The sequence below is a fragment of the Podarcis pityusensis genome (assembly GCF_964106645.2).
Source record: "Podarcis pityusensis genome assembly, chromosome: 6".
NCBI lineage: Eukaryota > Metazoa > Chordata > Lepidosauria > Squamata > Lacertidae > Podarcis > Podarcis pityusensis.
In genome coordinates, this window is record NC_138030.1 from 33,656,917 (window position 1) to 33,674,393 (window position 17,477).

The 17,477-nt window shown below is 43.3% G+C and overlaps 1 protein-coding gene across 1 annotated transcript in view; it reads left to right on the forward strand.

Moving 5' to 3' along the window:
• Nucleotides 1-17,477, forward strand: part of TSPAN2 (tetraspanin 2) — a 64,074-nt gene that overhangs the window by 38,012 nt on the left and 8,585 nt on the right. The window contains exon 3 of the mRNA XM_081009928.1: nucleotides 16,899-16,996. Within this exon, the coding sequence (XP_080866054.1) occupies nucleotides 16,899-16,996 (98 nt within the window). The remainder of the gene's footprint in view (nucleotides 1-16,898; nucleotides 16,997-17,477) is intronic.

Consider the following 17,477-nt stretch of genomic DNA (forward strand, 5'->3'; position numbering starts at 1 on the left):
CTTCCATACATCACTACTGGGAAAACCATAGCTTTAACTATACGGACCTTTGTTGGCAAGGTGATGTCTCTGCTTTTTAAGATGCTGTCTAGGTTTGTCATTGCTTTTCTCCCAAGAAACAGGCGTCTTTTAATTTTGTGGCTGCTGTCACCATCCGTAGGGTGTGCTTAATTGCCGAAATGAGAGAGGTGCCTGGAAGTCATGCCCATTTCTGTAGATGTTCTGTAGGTTAGAGAGAAGTAGCTGTGATTTATTTAGTGGTGAAGAAGGAAAGAGAAGATACTCTGCGCATACCCAGAAGCACATCCTGTCTTATTATTGTTGCATGTGTTTCAGGGTCAAGCACTGGTATGTGAGTTCATGTGTCTGCCGGTTACCTCATTGGTGCGTATAACTGATTTCCAATCTGTTCGGGAAATAGAGTAGCCCTGACGGTTACCTTTAACACACAAGAAGCAGGGCATGAAAAAGTGCTTAAAGGCAAAGGACAACTTGTGCAAGAAATAGCTTATATAGACGGGAAATCAGCAGAGAAGGGGCGTTAGGTAATACAAAGTTGGGTAATGGGATAAACAGTGTCAAATCAGCTCCTAGCATTAATCAAACAAGGGCTGGATTTGAAGATGCTTTTGTTTCAATGTGATTTGCGGCATCTCCTTATCCAAGTGGCAGCCTGCACTTCCCCCCTGCTAAATTAGGATTTTCCCAGTCTCTGAATAATCTGAAGAGGGGGAAAAACCCAATATTAAATTGCATATTGGACACATTTGTGTGGCCAGATTTTTTCACATATGTTGTAACATTTCACTGGTTGCCATTTATCATCATGCCCCCTACTTCCATTTTGCATGTTTATGGTATTTATTTATTTATTGATTGAATGATTTTAAAGACTCTTTTATGCAGAACTGCTCTTTTATAAAACAGCTGCATTAAAAATTAAAATAAAATTTGCCCTTGCAGGTGCATGAGGTGGGGAAGGAAAATGGGAGGAAAGGAAGCAGCAGCCTTTCATGTGAGTGACTCCAAATCCTTGCCTGGTTTGAGCAACACACACATACTTTCATTATTATGTTTGACCGCTCATTTGTGCAAATATTGAAAAACTTGTAATAAAAAATATAAAAGGTACATACACACAGTAAATTGACCTCAGGTTTCCTGGCTTGGAGTGGCACACACATGTTTAAAAATTACTTTTGACCGCTCTTTTGTGCAAAACTGGTCGATTGAAATCTTGTATTTCAAAAATAAAAGAATTTTCTGTGCCTACAATGGAACTCAAGTTTCCAGGACTTGTGGTAGGCAAAAAAGCACTAATTGAAGGGAGGGGGTAGCAAATACATCCCATCAAGCACTGCTCAGTTATGTAGCCAGGAAACATTGAGATAGATTTTTGGAGGTCCTGTTTAGAGGAAGGCACACATATAGAAATCATGATCTACATACACATTAATGCACTAGTTAATGTGCAGATTTCCATTGGATGCCAGATTCCACCTCTGATTCTCTTTCTACTTCTTCTCGCTTAACATTTCTCTCTCTGTCTCCAGTATATCATACAAGGCATCTGGCAAAATCCTCTCTCTCATGTGCTGTGGGCAGTACATGAGACCTCCGGTATACTACTACTACTACTACTACTACTAATAATAATAAATATCTGCACAGAAGTAAGCCCCAATGAGTTTAGTAGGACATACCCCCAAGTGGTGTGTTTTGTTATAACTGAGGCAAAGAGATCCATCAGTGTATCAGAGGGATGGGGCAAATAGCCCTGGCTGGCAGTTCAAGGGATGGGTTTGGTGTTCTCCTTCTTTTGGCAATGGTAGGAGTCAGTAAAATGAAAGTTCTGGGCCCATGATCTAGTGTTTCCAGTCTACCTAAACATTCAGTGTCACTGGCATCTAGAGTACTTTCATGAAAACTGGATTGCTGGAGGCGTGGAGAGAGAAGGAACATTTCTGGTCAAGGAGGAGGGAGAAGGCACTGTATATAAATCTGAGACCCACTCTACTAAATTCAATACTTTCTGCTATAACTGAAATATAGGGAGCATAAGTGGTTCATCCTCACAATTTTTCTAGCCTCACTTCCTTCCCTCTTTGTGTAGGCCAGGCTTCCTCAACCTCGGTCCTCCAGATGTTTTTGGCCTACAACTCCCATGATCCCTAGCTAGCAGGACCAGTGGTCAGGGATGATGGGAATTGTAGCCTCAAAACATCTGGAGGGCCGAGGTTGAGGAAGCCTGGTGTAGGCTACTCATTTAATGTGGCTGAGCCTTTTTTTCCGTATCATTTGTGGGTGCTGAATTTGCTGTGGCCAGAACATCTGTGAGTGGCGAGCCTGTTGTTTGTTTCAGAGAAGCCCTAATGAGACAGCTTCTGCTTTTCAAGGTATGAAGTCATGTCTGCCCTGGAAGGATACAAGCAGGTTTCCTCCATAGGGTTAGCACAGCACAGTTGCAGCAAGAGCAGGTCGCATCTTGCTCCCTGGTGTCCAGTCCTGCTGCAGCTTCGCCTCGCTGTCAATTTAAGCACTGCTTGTTGAAAGCACCTGCTCAAATCCTGTCCTTGCAAACAGTAGGAGCTGAATAAAAACTGATGCCCAAGCCAGAAAGAAAGCCAGAACTGATTATTATATAATGTGCACAATTCACTACAATTAGAAAATGTGGGTCGGGAGAGGGGGGAACGTGCTGCATGATGCGCCACATCAGTTCTAGGATAGAAATAGGCTGGGAGTAAGAAATCACTGCCATGCTAAATACTGTTTTAATAAAAAGGAGGTTGGTGAAGGTAGAACATTGCCAACATGGTTAACAGCCATCGATAACCCTTCCTTCCATGAATTTGTCTTATCTTATTTGAAAGCCATCCAAGTTGGTGTCCATCACTTCTTCCTGTGGCAGTGAGTTCAATTGTCTAACTATTCACTGTGTGAAGAAATATTTCCTCTTATCTGTCCTGAATCTTCCAACATTCAGCCTCACTGGGTGTCCACATGCCTGATGTTATGAGAGAGGGAGAAAAACTTCTCTTTATTGACTTTCTTTGCACCCTGCATAATTTTATAAACTTCTATCATGTCACTTCTTACTTGTCTTTGCTCTAAGCTAAAAAGTTCCAAATACTTTTTTAAAAATGACAGATCAGAAAAATGTAATCCTGGAACATGTAGCTTGAGAGAAAAATCCTTCCCTATCCTATAAGACCATTCTGTTTTGGAAAGCTATCATATGAACACATACACTAAGATTCTTAATGATCACGAGTTGTGAGACTGCTCCTCAGCCTCAGTTTCCCCCCTGTCTGTCAGATGTGAATAACTCTCAATTCTAAGGTTGTTTGGGGGACTGAAAACCCCACAAAGTGTCAAAATGCTTCTGTATAGCACATTTAATGTACCACAATCAATATTCAGGCGAATTTTTGAGCAAAGGGTCATTGCTGCAGAACGTATGAGATTTATGCCTAGTTTCCTGTGTCAGTAACTTTGCACCTGTGTAATGTGATCTGCAGTGCAGGAGGTGATAATGGACTAAATTCAAATCTGCCTCTGTGCCTCAGCTTCAGCTTCCATTACTTGTTTTGCACCTGCTTTCAGGAATTCCCCCGTGGAATTTACAGGCAAGCAGCACTAAAGGGACGAGCCACTCTGTTGTTTTAGCATTAAGAGCCAGCTGCCTTAGATTTCTGTAGGGAATTGCACAGCTCCAGTAGACAAGTATTTCACATAAACAGAAGTAGCAGCTGAGAATATGGGAATAGCCTGAAATGGGTAGTGGGGGGCATTGGTCAGGACATGGGTTCAGTTTCATAATTACCTGGGTCTTGATGAGGTTGTCCACACTATAGCCAGTACAAAGCTCCGATTTGTCTTACGCAGTGATTATGAAGTCCCCCATAGTCCTTGAAGTTTTATTCTCTTTTTAGTGTTCTGTTGGGAGCTGCCCAGAGTGGCTGGGGAAACCCAACCAGAAGGGCGGGGTATAAATAATAAAATTATTATTATTATTATTATTATTATTATTATTATTATTACTCACCAAAGCCTAAGCTAATGCTGTTTTTAGATGTACAATGGCTATTCCATACAAAAAGGGGTTTCCAGTTCCAGCTGTTCCCTGTGTCTTTGTTGATGATTTCTTCTATTATAGGGTTAGTAATTGGCGTTCTTATTATGCCGCAGTTTTTATATCGGTATCAAATTAATTTTAATTTGAGCAAAACAGAACACTAATTATTACCACCGCTAAAGAACAAAAACATGTACGTAAAAGCCAAAAGGCACGTGTGCTTGTGTGCTGGAGGGTTGGGGAGTTGTTGTTGTTTTAGATATTAAAAACACTTTGGCAAGAGTTTGTCATTTTCCTAGGCACATAAAACCCATGAAGAAATGTGTGCATGTTATGCCAAAATGATACAAAGTAATGAGTGGTTGTAAAACACATAAATACGCACAAACCGGGTGGAAAATAGGTTTGCCCCATCTGCAATGACTTGGGAAGAACAATACAATTGTGGTGGGAGAGGGAGAATCTTTGGTGGTATAACCAGTGTTTTTTTCTGGGGGGACGCATACCCCTAAATATTTTGCGAATCTAAGTTTGGCCTCATTGAGGGGCAGTATTTCAATATGAGTAGGAAACTTAGAGTACCCCTAAACATTTTTTTTTTAGAAAAAAGCACTGGGTATAACCACTATAATCCGGAGTGATATGATTCTCATGAAGGGTTGGGGGAGGGAGAACAGAAGGGAAAAGAAGTAGAGTGGTACCTCGAGTTACAAACGCCTCAGGTTACAAACTCCGCTAACCTGGAAGAGTTACCTCGGGTTGAGAACTTTGCTCCAAGATGAGAACGGAAATTGTGTGCCTGTGGCACAGCGGCAGCAAGAGGCCCCATTAGCAAAAGCACGCCTCTAGTTAAGAACAGTTTCAGGTTAAGAACAGACCTCCGGAATGAATTAAGTTTGTAACTAGAGGTACCACTGTAGTTGGTAAGTTACCTAGCTCCAGGGCTGGCATGCTTGTCCCCAATCCTGGGGTCTTTCAGAAGAACAGGAGGAATTTGAGTCCATACCTCTTCTGATATGCCCCTCCCAGCACCCTCTTTTAACCCTTTCCTGTTTCAGAGCCCTAACTAAGGATAGGCAATGGTGGTAGTCCTTTCTGCAGTGGCTAGGAGGTGGCTTCTGATAGCAGACCTCCCTCTTCACCCACAGTGAGGGGATCCATAAAATCCTAGGCCCCTGCCACACTCCCCCAGGACTATAGGATTGTGCCCTGGAAAAGTTTCATGGAATAAATTTATTTTTCAAGAAAAAGAGAACATGTGTTAGATAACAAAACCAAGTTGTTTCAGTGCTAGATCTTTATAATATGTATTCCAATACATATTAATAAATGCATTTCATTTGCCTGCCTGTGCTAAATCTCCCCCCGTATGATTTTTGTTACTTTCTATTCCAGCATTGTCAATGATTTTCCCCCTTTAATGACTCAGAAATAGATGCACAAGAGTCCATTTTCCTGTATTTAGTCCAGACAGATTTTGTGGCCGCTAACAGCATTTTCTCTCCATTACATTTAACAGGATTCAAGGCACCAAATTTACTACATGGCAAAACAAACCAAAAAAAAACAAAAAACCAGGTAGTCGTTTAAAAGATAGACACTCAGTATTGCTGAGCTTTTACACCCACAGTCGCTAACTCCAAGCTCATGAGCCTGAACCGGCCCGCAGGCAAATGCTTCTGAATCTGACACCATAAGTTTTGGCAGCAATAGCAGAAAGAGGGATGGAGGGAATAGACACAGAATTGAGTGGAGTCCAACGCTTTGCTGGGAATACAAATGGCCCCTTCCCCAGCCATCGTGTTCATTATTAGCTGAAAGGAGAGGGGATAATAACCCTCCTTCCTCAACTGAACAGTGTGGATCAGCTGAGGCGAGGGCCTGGCTGTTTCTGTATGCCCTAAGTGTGAATGTGTGTAAGGGAGAGTGTACGATTGGGGGGGCACACCCATTTTTGGTCACATCCAATGTGGGCTGGTGGGACCACCACCAAACACACCCCAGCATTGGCCAGGGTTGAATGTGGCCATTGGCCAAAACAGGCGAGCCATCCCTGTTTTCCACAGTTCCATCATGGATGAAAGAAATCAGCCCCAGCATCCTGACGTGTTTAATATTAAAAAATGATGGTATGGTGTACGCTCTTAATGTTTTGCTACGGTCAGTGACCATCAAGCAGCCCTTAACTCTGAGCTACTCATTTGTATCACTATGTCCCTATGTCTCGGGGATACCAGGGCTTGTTCTTTTATCCATTTTCTTTTTATTTTCTTTTTAAATAATATTTATTAAGTTTTCCAGTTTAACAATCCAATAAAAGCCACATTAAAAACATTCCAAATTATAAAATAATCAAACAGTCCAAATATTATGCCAAATTATAAATCTTTGTTTGGCTTCCTATGCTCTGAGGTTCTAATTATCTGATAGATATGAATGCCCTTATCATTATGTCATCATTTTCATGAGAGTCGGCCCTTGGCTCCAGTTTCTACCTCTGTTCATTTTTTCACAAGGATGCAAAGGTTGTAATCACACATTTGGAAATAAAGGGATTGCGTCTGAAAATACTGGGGATAAAGTGGCTGGTGACCAGCCAGGATTTCTTTAAAAATCCAAAATGGTGAGGGAAATAGATACTTGCAATCAAATATTTGTATGCAAACAGCCTCTTTTGTCCCTACAGAGAAAAGTCACCAAGATTATTTAGATTAAAGGATTTGTGTCAAGTGGCAGATGTCATCATCTTTATACAGTGGTGCCTCGCAAGACGAAATTAATCCGTTCCGCGAGTCTCTTCATCTTGCGGTTTTTTTGTCTTGCGAAGCCCGGCTATTAGTGGCTTAGCGGCTATTAGCGGCTTAGCGGCTTTAAGAAAAAGGAAACAAACTCACAAGAACTCGCAAGACATTTCGTCTTGCGAAGCAAGCCCATAGGGAAATTGGTCTTGTGGAACGACTCAAAAAACGGAAAACTTTCGTCTAGCGAGTTTTTTGTCTTGCGAGGCATTCGTCTTGCGGGGTACCACTGTACATGACCTGCTTGAAGTTTTTTGCATTTCTGCCTGAGTCATCTTTCCATCTGGTTTCATTCTGTTAGAAGTCGCTAAATGGTTCAGCTGTGAAAGAAAGCAACAGTGGAAAAAGACAACAGATCAGCCATGTGGCTTTAAAAATCTAAATTTGGGGCTTTTTTTCAGCCGAAACTCAGTTCCGACACCTCTCAGGTGGGCGCCATTGCCATTATAGTAGAACAAGGGAAGTGTTCATAGTGAGTTCTGACACCTCTTTTTCTAGAAAAATAGCACTGTCTAAATTCATTCATCAAATTACATAGAGGGTTAATTAACTGGTATATATAATTTCATTGCATTTCTTGAGGTTTCGCCCAAAGGCAGGGACTTTAAACATATCAGACCACTCTTCCCTGGTCCAGGACTTTAGCAGCACCCCTGACCAGGGTCATTACTTTGTGTAATTCTGAGCCAGGAACCCATCTGATTATAAGCCATGCAGAGAACTCACTTCTGATTTGATGGTGCAAAATAAACTCTGTCTCCGCTCCTCCACATGCAGCTGCTGGGTGACCTTGGGCCAGTCACACTTCTTTGAAGTCTCTCAGCCCCACTCACCTCACAGAGTGTTTGTTGTGGGGGAGGAAGGGAAAGGAGAATGTTAGCCACTTTGAGACTCCTTAGGGTAGTGATAAAGCGGGATATCAAATCCAAACTCTTCTTCATCATCATCATCATAGGAAGTTGCTTATGCTGAGGCCGGCCATTTGTCCATGTAGCTTAGTACTGTCTGCACCAATTGCATACAGAAATCCAGGGTTCAGTCGAGAGTCTTCCTAATTCTACCTGGAGATGTTAGGGACCCTTGGCATGCCCATCACATGCTCTAGTACTTAGGTAAGGCCTGCCCCCAAACTTGCTTGCAATCTGGTTTCTCCACCAACATAACGTCTGTCTTCCTAGATTCAGTTCCAGCCTGGAAAAGTGGATACTCTGCACATTATGTTTCATGCACACAATGATTAAGCACCATTATAGCTGCCAGTGTCTGTTCTTCTACTTTCCCATAATGGAGAGAAGGGCTTCTTTTCAACCTTCTGCTGTTGTGTGGAGACCATTCCAGGTTGTGTTTATCACCTGGTGACATTTTCATATGAAGCAGCTCACCACAGAGATCATCCAGTTTTTTCCACTAAGTTACTTCATGCATCATAAAAAATTTGTGGCGGCAGGGTGAAATCACCTGCTCTGAGTGTCTTGCTATGCAAATCAGGCCATTTTCACCATGTCTTTCTGCACTACATTGAGTAATTTAAATTAAACCAGTCCTCAGTAAGGGCACAAAAGTTCTTTAGAGAACAATAAAGAAACCCCCCAAATCCATTTTAATCCTCTGTTTTCTCTAGTTTAACATACAGTGAAGCATGGTGCCTACTACAGATACTGCAGTCTGTTTTTTGGAAGCATTGCATTCCAAATCCTAAATCATTTGTTAGGATAAATATACAGCAGTAACAGAGTAAGCATTTGCACAATATTTTATTACGATTGTGGATTGTGTTCTGATTCCATAAAAGCTTCCAAATGCTATTGCAGTAAAAATAAGAGAGTGGAAAATTGAATTTCACTGATGAGGAGTTATGAGAAGAGAAAGGAAGGGTGGACAATTGTCTAATTACTGTTTGTAATTATCTTGAACCATTTACTTCCTGAGTTGTAATTCAAATGGGAGGAGACTTAATTTCTTCTTAATATCTGGCTAAGTAGACTTGTCACTGGGAACCTTATTTATGGTTCTGAACATGACCAATATTCTTGATAATTAACCCTGAAAAATTACTCAGTAAAAAGAGGAAGTTTGTTGCTGAGACAAATATTCCAAGATACTGGTCACAGTTCTCTTTTCTACATTACCGGCTCCCTGCAAACCTTAGCTTCACGGCACTGCCATGAAAAAACACCAATATATAAAATCACAATTAAAACAGGCACAGAACAATCAATATGGTTATGCTGAATCTTTATGGCTGTCTTGATTGTTCGTGTCTATTTTCACTGTACTGTATTGTCATTTTTATTGAGTGATATAATGACAGTTTTACAGTAATTTCTTTGGGGTAGAGCAATCCAAACCCTCCTTCTACCAGTGTGTGTGTTGCATTGCACAGAGGTCTCTCTCCACCCAGCTCTCCCTACAAATCTGACCTCCTGCCAGCTCCGTGGAGTCCAAGCTGCCCACCCTCTTGTGGGTGGGGAGGGCATGGTGCTCAGCCTGCCTGGGATCCTAAGCTTGTCTCACTATGGCAGTGGCATTGGGCCTGATCACTGTGCCAACCAGGAGCTGATACAGCAGTTGGTTCTGGACTGCCCAATCCCACATTCCGCTGTGACCACCATGAGTGGCAGGGCTGTGGCTGTGACCCCATTACTCTGCAAAGCCCCATCAGCAAGGAGGTGGGAACTCTATTTCTCATGCTTCCAGGTGCCTAATGGGGTTGGGGGAAAGTCAGAACAGATTTAAGGGGTGCACAGGGGGGAGAGGTAGAGCTCAGTTGCATGAGTGGAATGCTTGAGCTGACAGAATGAAATACAGTAGTACCTCGGTTTAAGAACAGTCCTGTTTACGAACAATTCGGTTTAAGAATTTCAGAAAACCAGAAGTAGTGTCCCAGTTTGCGAACTTGAAGTAGTGTCCCAGTTTGCTAACTTTACCTCAGTCTAAGAACGGAATCCGAACGGTGGAAGGGCACCAGCAGTGGGAGGCCTCATTAGGGAAAGCGCGCCTCAGTTTAAGAACGGTTTCAGTTTAAGAACAGACTTCCGGAACAGATTAAGTTCGTAAACCGAGGTACCACTGTACTTGGAGCTACATTGGATACAACTCAAAAGTAGCACACAATTAACAAAATGACCATGAGCACATTTAAACTAATGAAACTTACAAGTGTTTTGTTTTTACTTACTCCCAAGTCTAATTTGTGTTGTGTAGATGGAAACTAGGCTTCATTAAAAGTTTCTGTGGATGTTTCCCTCCAAACTTACATAATGATGATACAGTCGATATTTTCAAAATCAGCCTGAACATAAACCACCATAAGCTCCCTGTCTAGCAAAGAATTGTCTGTTCCCAACTTGGGCTCTTTTACAATGGTAGCAGTCACGGACTGTTCTGGAAAGGAGTTACATCATTAGGCAGGGTGTTATTGGTGCTGTGGGGTTTCAAGCGCGTTTCACGCCGGCTGCATAAACAAGTAACTTCCTCTGAGGTTAATTATGTTGCAGAACACTGGCTGAAGGTTTGCATGTCACCTTAGAGACAGGACCCCGAAGAGGAGAAGGAACAAGCAATGTACAGCTTGTCTGCCTGGAAGAGGGCCAGTTTGTGTCCTCAGCACACACAACACCCCCACCCAAGTTGCAGCTGCAAAGTCCTCTCTGCCCATAAGCAGCGCAGAGAGATGGAATTCTGCATTCACCACTTGAGACAAAGACCCTGTTCATTCATGGTCATCGCACACACAAAAAGCCCTCTTCCCCCCCTCCCCTTGTTACTAGGTGCTAAGCCATGTTGTGAGGCTGCTGCTGTCACCTCCACCACCACCATGCTCAGAGGGAGCTCTCTTACTGCTCAGAGCAAAATGGAGGCGAAAGAGCAGCTGCCGCATAGGAGGCAGAACTAAGCAGGCGGATCCCTGGCTAACTCCTTGAAGTGTCTTTTGCATGGTCTAAACCAGAGGTGGAAAACTGGTGCCCTTGAAGCAAATTCCTTTGACCCTGGAGGATTTACCAAGGATGCGCCTGCCCCAGCCTGCGCATCGTGAAGGGGTGAGGGCATGTTGACAAGCAGGTGGGACAAAGTGCCAATGCCCAGCCATCATCATCATCATTTTATTTGTATGCCGCCTTTCCACAGTTTAAACAGTGCTCAAGGCAGCTTACAATAGGAAACAATTTACATAATAACAAACATAGCAAGGTAGTCATAAAAAGAAATAAAACACATAAAAAACTACATAACCAAACTGAACAATTTCTACATAAAAATAAAGATACAAAAAAATCAGTATCAGTAACAGCAGCAAAAACTCTCAACAAAATTTCCCCCCAAATACCCCAGTCCTCCTGGACTGCAGCAGCAGCAGTCCTTAAGAGCCTGTCAGGCCCCACCTTAGGCCAGGTGGAGAGCGGCAGAGCAGGGCCCTCAGGCTCTCAGCAGGTCAGCCAGATGGCTACAGGTGTTCATATCCAAATGGAGGAGGCCGTCAAAAAGCATGCACAGACACCCTATCCCTTGGCACATGACCAGGATGAGCTGGTCATTCAGGACCATGTCGGAATTCCACCCTCCAATCAGCATTGACCTTGGAGTGTTTTTGTTTTGTTTTGTTTTTTATCTTGCCTATCCTGTACTGTCCAAGGAGTCGTACCTTATGGGATGGTGGGTGGCCACAAATGGGTTGGTTTTGTTCCAAGAGAAAGTAGTCACCCCTGAAAATGAAGGGGTGGGGTTCCCTCAGAGCACTCTGCCATGGGTATCAAGCTGTAGAGGGCAGGAACTCTCTTGGGGACACGCCTAGCTCACCCCCCTAGAGCTGGCTACTTCAAGAGCATGTATGAGTCAGGCAAAGGATCCGTCAATGCACTATGAGTGGTGTAGGGATGGTGATGCAGAAGCAGTGCCCTGACAGCTTCTGGTTCAGAGCCAGGATAGAGCTTACTTGGAACAGGTTGTCCCTTAATGGAAATCCCCACACTGTAAATTAGCTAGCAAAGTTGTTGCTCCCTGCAGATCCTGTTCAATAGTTCATAAAGTTGTAGGCCTTGCTACCTCCCAAAGGTTGCCTCTTGCTTCTTCATTCACTTCTGTGCCCACAAATGTCTGAGCCTGGAGCTTTCCTACAAAGCCGGCTGCTTTCTTTATCTCAATAAGCTATGACGCCTTGAGGCAGGATGCCAGACCCTGGCCACTCCACAGCGCCCTAATTGCTGGGCAATTTGCCCTCGCTTCAGTGGCTTTTAGTGCTTCACTTTGTGTGACTCACTCGGCTGAACTGTCATCTTTAAGCAAAGCTTCCCTTTTAAGGCATGTTAAGGGCAAGCACCTCTAACCTTACTCACTGAATAGACTCCCTTGCGGAAGAGAATGTGTTGCCTGCCCTTTGAAGGGCTTTCCTGGACAAGGGTGAAAAATGAAAAAGCTTCTCACATTTCTCTTTAAGAGGGCTTGGCCTTTGCCTTGCAAAGATCTAGCAGAGCCTGGTACATCCCCACCCCATGCTGACCAGCTGGAAAATATGAATGAGAGAGATTTAAAAGCCCTCATTGACATACGTATCCACTCAACATTACTCAAGCAAGATAAGGTCATCTTGGTTCACGGCTGGTTTTATAATTCATAGCATGTTAGGCCATGGATGGCCAACTCCAGCATTTTCCCTCTAGACAACGTCCCAAGGGCTAGGCCAGGACTGGGGAATTTTTTTAGCATGGGGGCCATGTTTCCTTCTGGGCAGGCATCTGAGGGCCACATGCCCGTGTTGGGCAGGGGCTAGAAGTGAAAGTGGTCAGAGCATCAATGTAAGTTTTACTTTTGTACAATCAGCATTGACCTTGGCATGGTTTTCTCCCCCTGCCTATTCTGTACTGAGCAGGCAGAGAGTGGTACCTTATGGGATGGTGGCCACCAATGGATTCGTTTTGGTCACTACAAGAAGGGACATTGTGGGGAAAAGAGAGAGCAGGCAAGATGATCAAACAGCCTGGGAAGCAAGTATCAAACTTGGGAAGGGAGGGACAGGTGCACTCTTTGGTACATGCATTATTCACCCACCCAGAGATAGCTAACTCACGGGTTGGTATAAGTCAGGCATGGCATCCCTCAGCAGGGGCTAGTTTCTGCACAACCTCACAACCCCTCTGCCCCCTCCATTCAGCTAAGCAAGAAGCATATCAGAGTTCAAGGATACATTCCAACCAGACAAAAAGATTCAGAGGGTGAAGCATTGGGGTTTGCAGCTTGGGGAGCAAAGGGGTGACTTGAGGAAAGTCCTGAGGCCCAGACAGAGAGGCTTGGAGGGCCACATTGAACCCCATGCCTGAAGTACTCATGAGTCAACCATATGAATTAGCCTCCCTCTTTCATTATTATTATTATTATTATTATTATTATTATTATTATTATTTCATTTATTTCACACACTTCACCAGCAGGTTCCAAGGTGGGTTGCTACAATTTAGAATTGAACAAATTACAGTCACAGAAACAGGGCCCAATACAAGTACAATGCATGTAATAAGTGGGTTTATTGAGTTTGTGGTGGTCACAATGGCTTTGTTGTTGTTGTTTAGTCGTGTCCGACTCTTCATGACCCCATGGACCAGAGCACACCAGGCACTCCTGTCTTCCACTGCCTCCCGCAGTTTGGTCAAACTCATGTTAATAGCTTTGAGAACACTGTCCAACCATGTCGTCCTCTGTCGTCCCCTTCTCCTTTCCCAACATCAGTGTCTTTTCCAGGGAGTCTTCTCTTTTCATGAGGTGGCCAAAGTATTGGAGCCTCAGCTTCAAGAGCTGTCCTTCCAGTGAGCACTCTGGGCTGATTTCTTTAAGAATGGATAGGTTTGATTTTCTTGCAGTCCATCAATTCTTCAGCGATCAGCCTTCTTTATGGTCCATCTCTCACTTCCATACATCACTACAGTGGTGCCTCGCAAGACGAAATTAATTCGTTCCGCGAGTTTTTTCGTCTTGCGGTTTTTTTCGTCTTGCGAAGCACGGTGTCGGAAAAGTTTTGGAAAAGCTTCAAAAATCACCAAAGTCTTCAAAAACCTCAAAAAAGGCTACCACACCGCGTGCTGAGTTGCTCCTCGAAGTCAAGTCGCAACTGTATTAGCGGTTTCAAGAAAAAGGAAACAAACTTGCAAGACGTTTCCGTCTTGCGAAGCAAGCCCATAGGGAAAATCGTCTTGCGAAGCAACTCAAAAAACCAAAAACCCTTTCGTTTTGCGAGTTTTCCGTCTTGAGAGGCATTCGTCTTGCGAGGTACCACTGTACTGGGAAAACCGTAGCTTTAACTATACAGACCTTTGTCAGCAAGGCTGATGTCTCTGCTTTTTAAGATGCTGTCTAGGTTTGTCATCACTTTCCTCCCAAGAAGCAGGTGTCTTTTAGGGTGTTATTTTATGAAATCATTGCTCTGGCATTTAGACTACCGAAAAAGGGAGCACATCCTTCTCCCTGGATGGGGATAGGGCAGGGCAATAGGACAATGAGCCTGGGGACCAGGCCTGTGTGGGTGCACCAGTGGGGCAATCCACTGCTCACACTGGTGTGTCTGCACAATCATGACCTCACTGCCACCCTGCCCCATCCCCATCCAAGCAACCTGCAGTGATGCCAATGACTGCCCCACCACAGATGCACTTCTGAAAATATGTTGCACATTTGCACAGGGTGGCACTACGTCTAATACTGACATAGAAGTGGTATTAGGAGAGAAAAGGCATCTAACTTCTGTGGAGAGGGAGAAAAGAGGTGACTAGCCCAAATCATGTGAATGTGATGATCCTGCCGAAATCACGTTCCTGGAATGGTTTGGAAACCGCAGTGTTCTCAGAAAGGTATCTTTCTTGGTGCTAGAGAGCATATCTTGAAGGTTCAGGTTCAAGCAACTTCTTTGCTTGGGGAAACTTTTGTCTAAAATTTCAAAAAGCAGCTGAAATTTCAGAAAACAGGGAACATAGTATACATCAGGTCCCAGGTATATACTGTACATGCTTCTGGAGAAACAGAAAACATGGTGTGCTTTATTTCTAAAACAACCTTTTCGGGTTTTTAACTAAAGAAACATAAAATATTTTTGTATCAATAGCCTAGAAAATAGTGCCTTAATGGGCAACATCAAGTGAAGCCTAATGGATACTCCTGCTGCCCTCTGGTGGAACATCTTTGGCTTTGCATCTCAGCACTCGGAAGGTCTTGTCTGTGCAGCCATACACTTCTCAGAGGGTGAATATCAGTTGTGGAGCTACAACCTTTACCTGACCTGATCCAGGGAAATAGCATGAATCCACCCAATGGCTTCATACTGAGCCATATTTTGCAGGGAGGGTGGCAGAGAAGAGCATTATTACACTTCTGGAATTGAAAGTGAACAATGCTGGCAAACAATAGCACCTGTTCCTAGGCGGTCTGAACGGCATGGTGGTGAGTGGCAGAACACACTGTCATCTTCCAAGTTCCTCCCTGTCCTACCTCATTTGTTGAAGATAACAGCTGATGCTTCTCTTGACTATGGGCATAGAGTTCCAGTTGCTCATCTACAGGAAAAGTTCTATCCTAAATAGAGGTATTTCTCAAACCTCCATAGACTTCCCAGAACTCAGATTGCAACTCTCAGCAGTCCTAGCCAATGAAGTGTACTGCTGGGGCTGCTTCGAGAGGTTGAAGAATGCTGACTTTTAAGGAAATTGGACTGTTTCAAGGCCTTCTTTGCAAAAGGACCATAGCAACTCTCCCTATCTGTGACACCTGGAGAAGCTTCATTGATACCTTGTATGGAATCCTTAAACTAGCAAACCCAAACTTCCCTGTAGATGCCCTTCTTCCCTGTAAGATGCCCTTTCAGAGTCCACATTCAAGGCAAGATTCTGGAATTCCACAGCAAAGCTCCTCAATTCTTTAATAAGAAGAATAACACAAATAAGCTAATGTGTATACAGTGGGTTTATTTGCATTACTGTTATAAAGCAGCCACCATATAGAATGAGACTCAAGTGCACACAGATATGTTATGATTGTGATGCAGGAAATGATAGAGGAAGAAAACGCAACAGATGCTAGGAAGAACTTTATTGTTAAGAGCTGTTGCCTTCATGTTCTGTTTGTCTTTCTGTTCTGAACACCTTTATCTTGTACCCCACCCAGATATCTGTATTGACAAAGGGCGAGTTATAAATATTCATAATAAAATAATTAACTGTCCTGATTGTATGTTTCCCATAAGCATTTGGCTGCCACTGTGGGAACAAAATGCTAGACAGGATGGACCTATACACCCAGTTCAAACACAACAAAAAATATTTGTTTATTATCACATGTCAGAGCATTGGCTCATGTGCAGCTGCTGCTTCTCTCTTCTCCAGCATAGCTCCAAAGAGGTGATTAAAAGTTTCCAGTTCCACTTTTTATTAACCACGGTTTAATGTTGCATCCAATTCCTAAACTGTGGCTAATTTTAACTATTTTTTAAATAAAAAACAACAAAAAAACAAAAAAAAACACAATCCAGCTTCATAAGCTAAGGTTTGGAGTTAACTTGTTTCAATGATTAAAGTTCAGACTAATCACAATGTGTCAGGGTTTCAGACTGCAGTTAGTCTAAAGCAGAAGTGAAACTTCTGAGCTCATCCTTAGGCCAAGGAGTGGCCTATCTATTGTATTTTAAGAGAACCTGCCTTTCATCACAGAGCCCCAGAACAGGTGATAATCATATAATCATGCAGTATTGAGATCCAATTAAACAATTTAAATCAAACTAATAGAGGTCTTACAATTATCAAATGCTAGGATAAAAAAGTGTGTCTTCAGCAAACAAACAACAGAAACCATATAATGAAGATGCTTGATGCAGCTCTAGTAACCCAGGACATCATTAGCCTACTGGGTGCCAAAAATTGATTGCATGGAACAGTCCCATTTGGGAAGGGAGGGGAGGCAGACAAGAACCATCCTAGCACACAGGTAGGAAATGACATGGGGGAGATGTTCCTTGTATTCTTTCTCTGATGATTCTGTCTTCCCCGTAGGACTCTATGTGCTAATAGGAGCAGGCGTGCTGATGATGACCGTGGGTTTTTTTGGGTGCTGTGGAGCTGCGCGAGAATCTCAGTGCCTGCTTGGAGCAGTAAGTAATGAACTTATGCACAACTTGGGTGTGAAATTAGGGCTTTTCAGACACAATATTTTGTTACCTCTTTCACCTTGTGGCAGAACCAAAACACCTAGTAAGCGTGAGGTCCTCTCTTCTCCCCTTCCCTTCACACTCCAGCTTTGACACTTCCATCCTAGATTTCTTAAAACCTGAGTTCCCTGTTACATCTGAAAAGGGAGGATCTATACTAATGTCAGTTTACTAGCTAGAATCTTAAACCAAGATCAAACTATGATTTAAGATCCTCCATAATTGTCAGATGGCAGTGGTGGTTGCTTGTGAGTAACCTGTCAGGACTCCAACCTGTCTTTTACAGGTTTTATTTTGGTGCAAAACTATTTACAGTGCAGAACCTCAAGTTCATGTCTGCCTCAATCACTAGCAGAATCTGAGGGGTGGTCATTTCCGGGTCCTCCCCCAACATAAGAGCTTAGTCACCCCCAGCCTTTTCCTT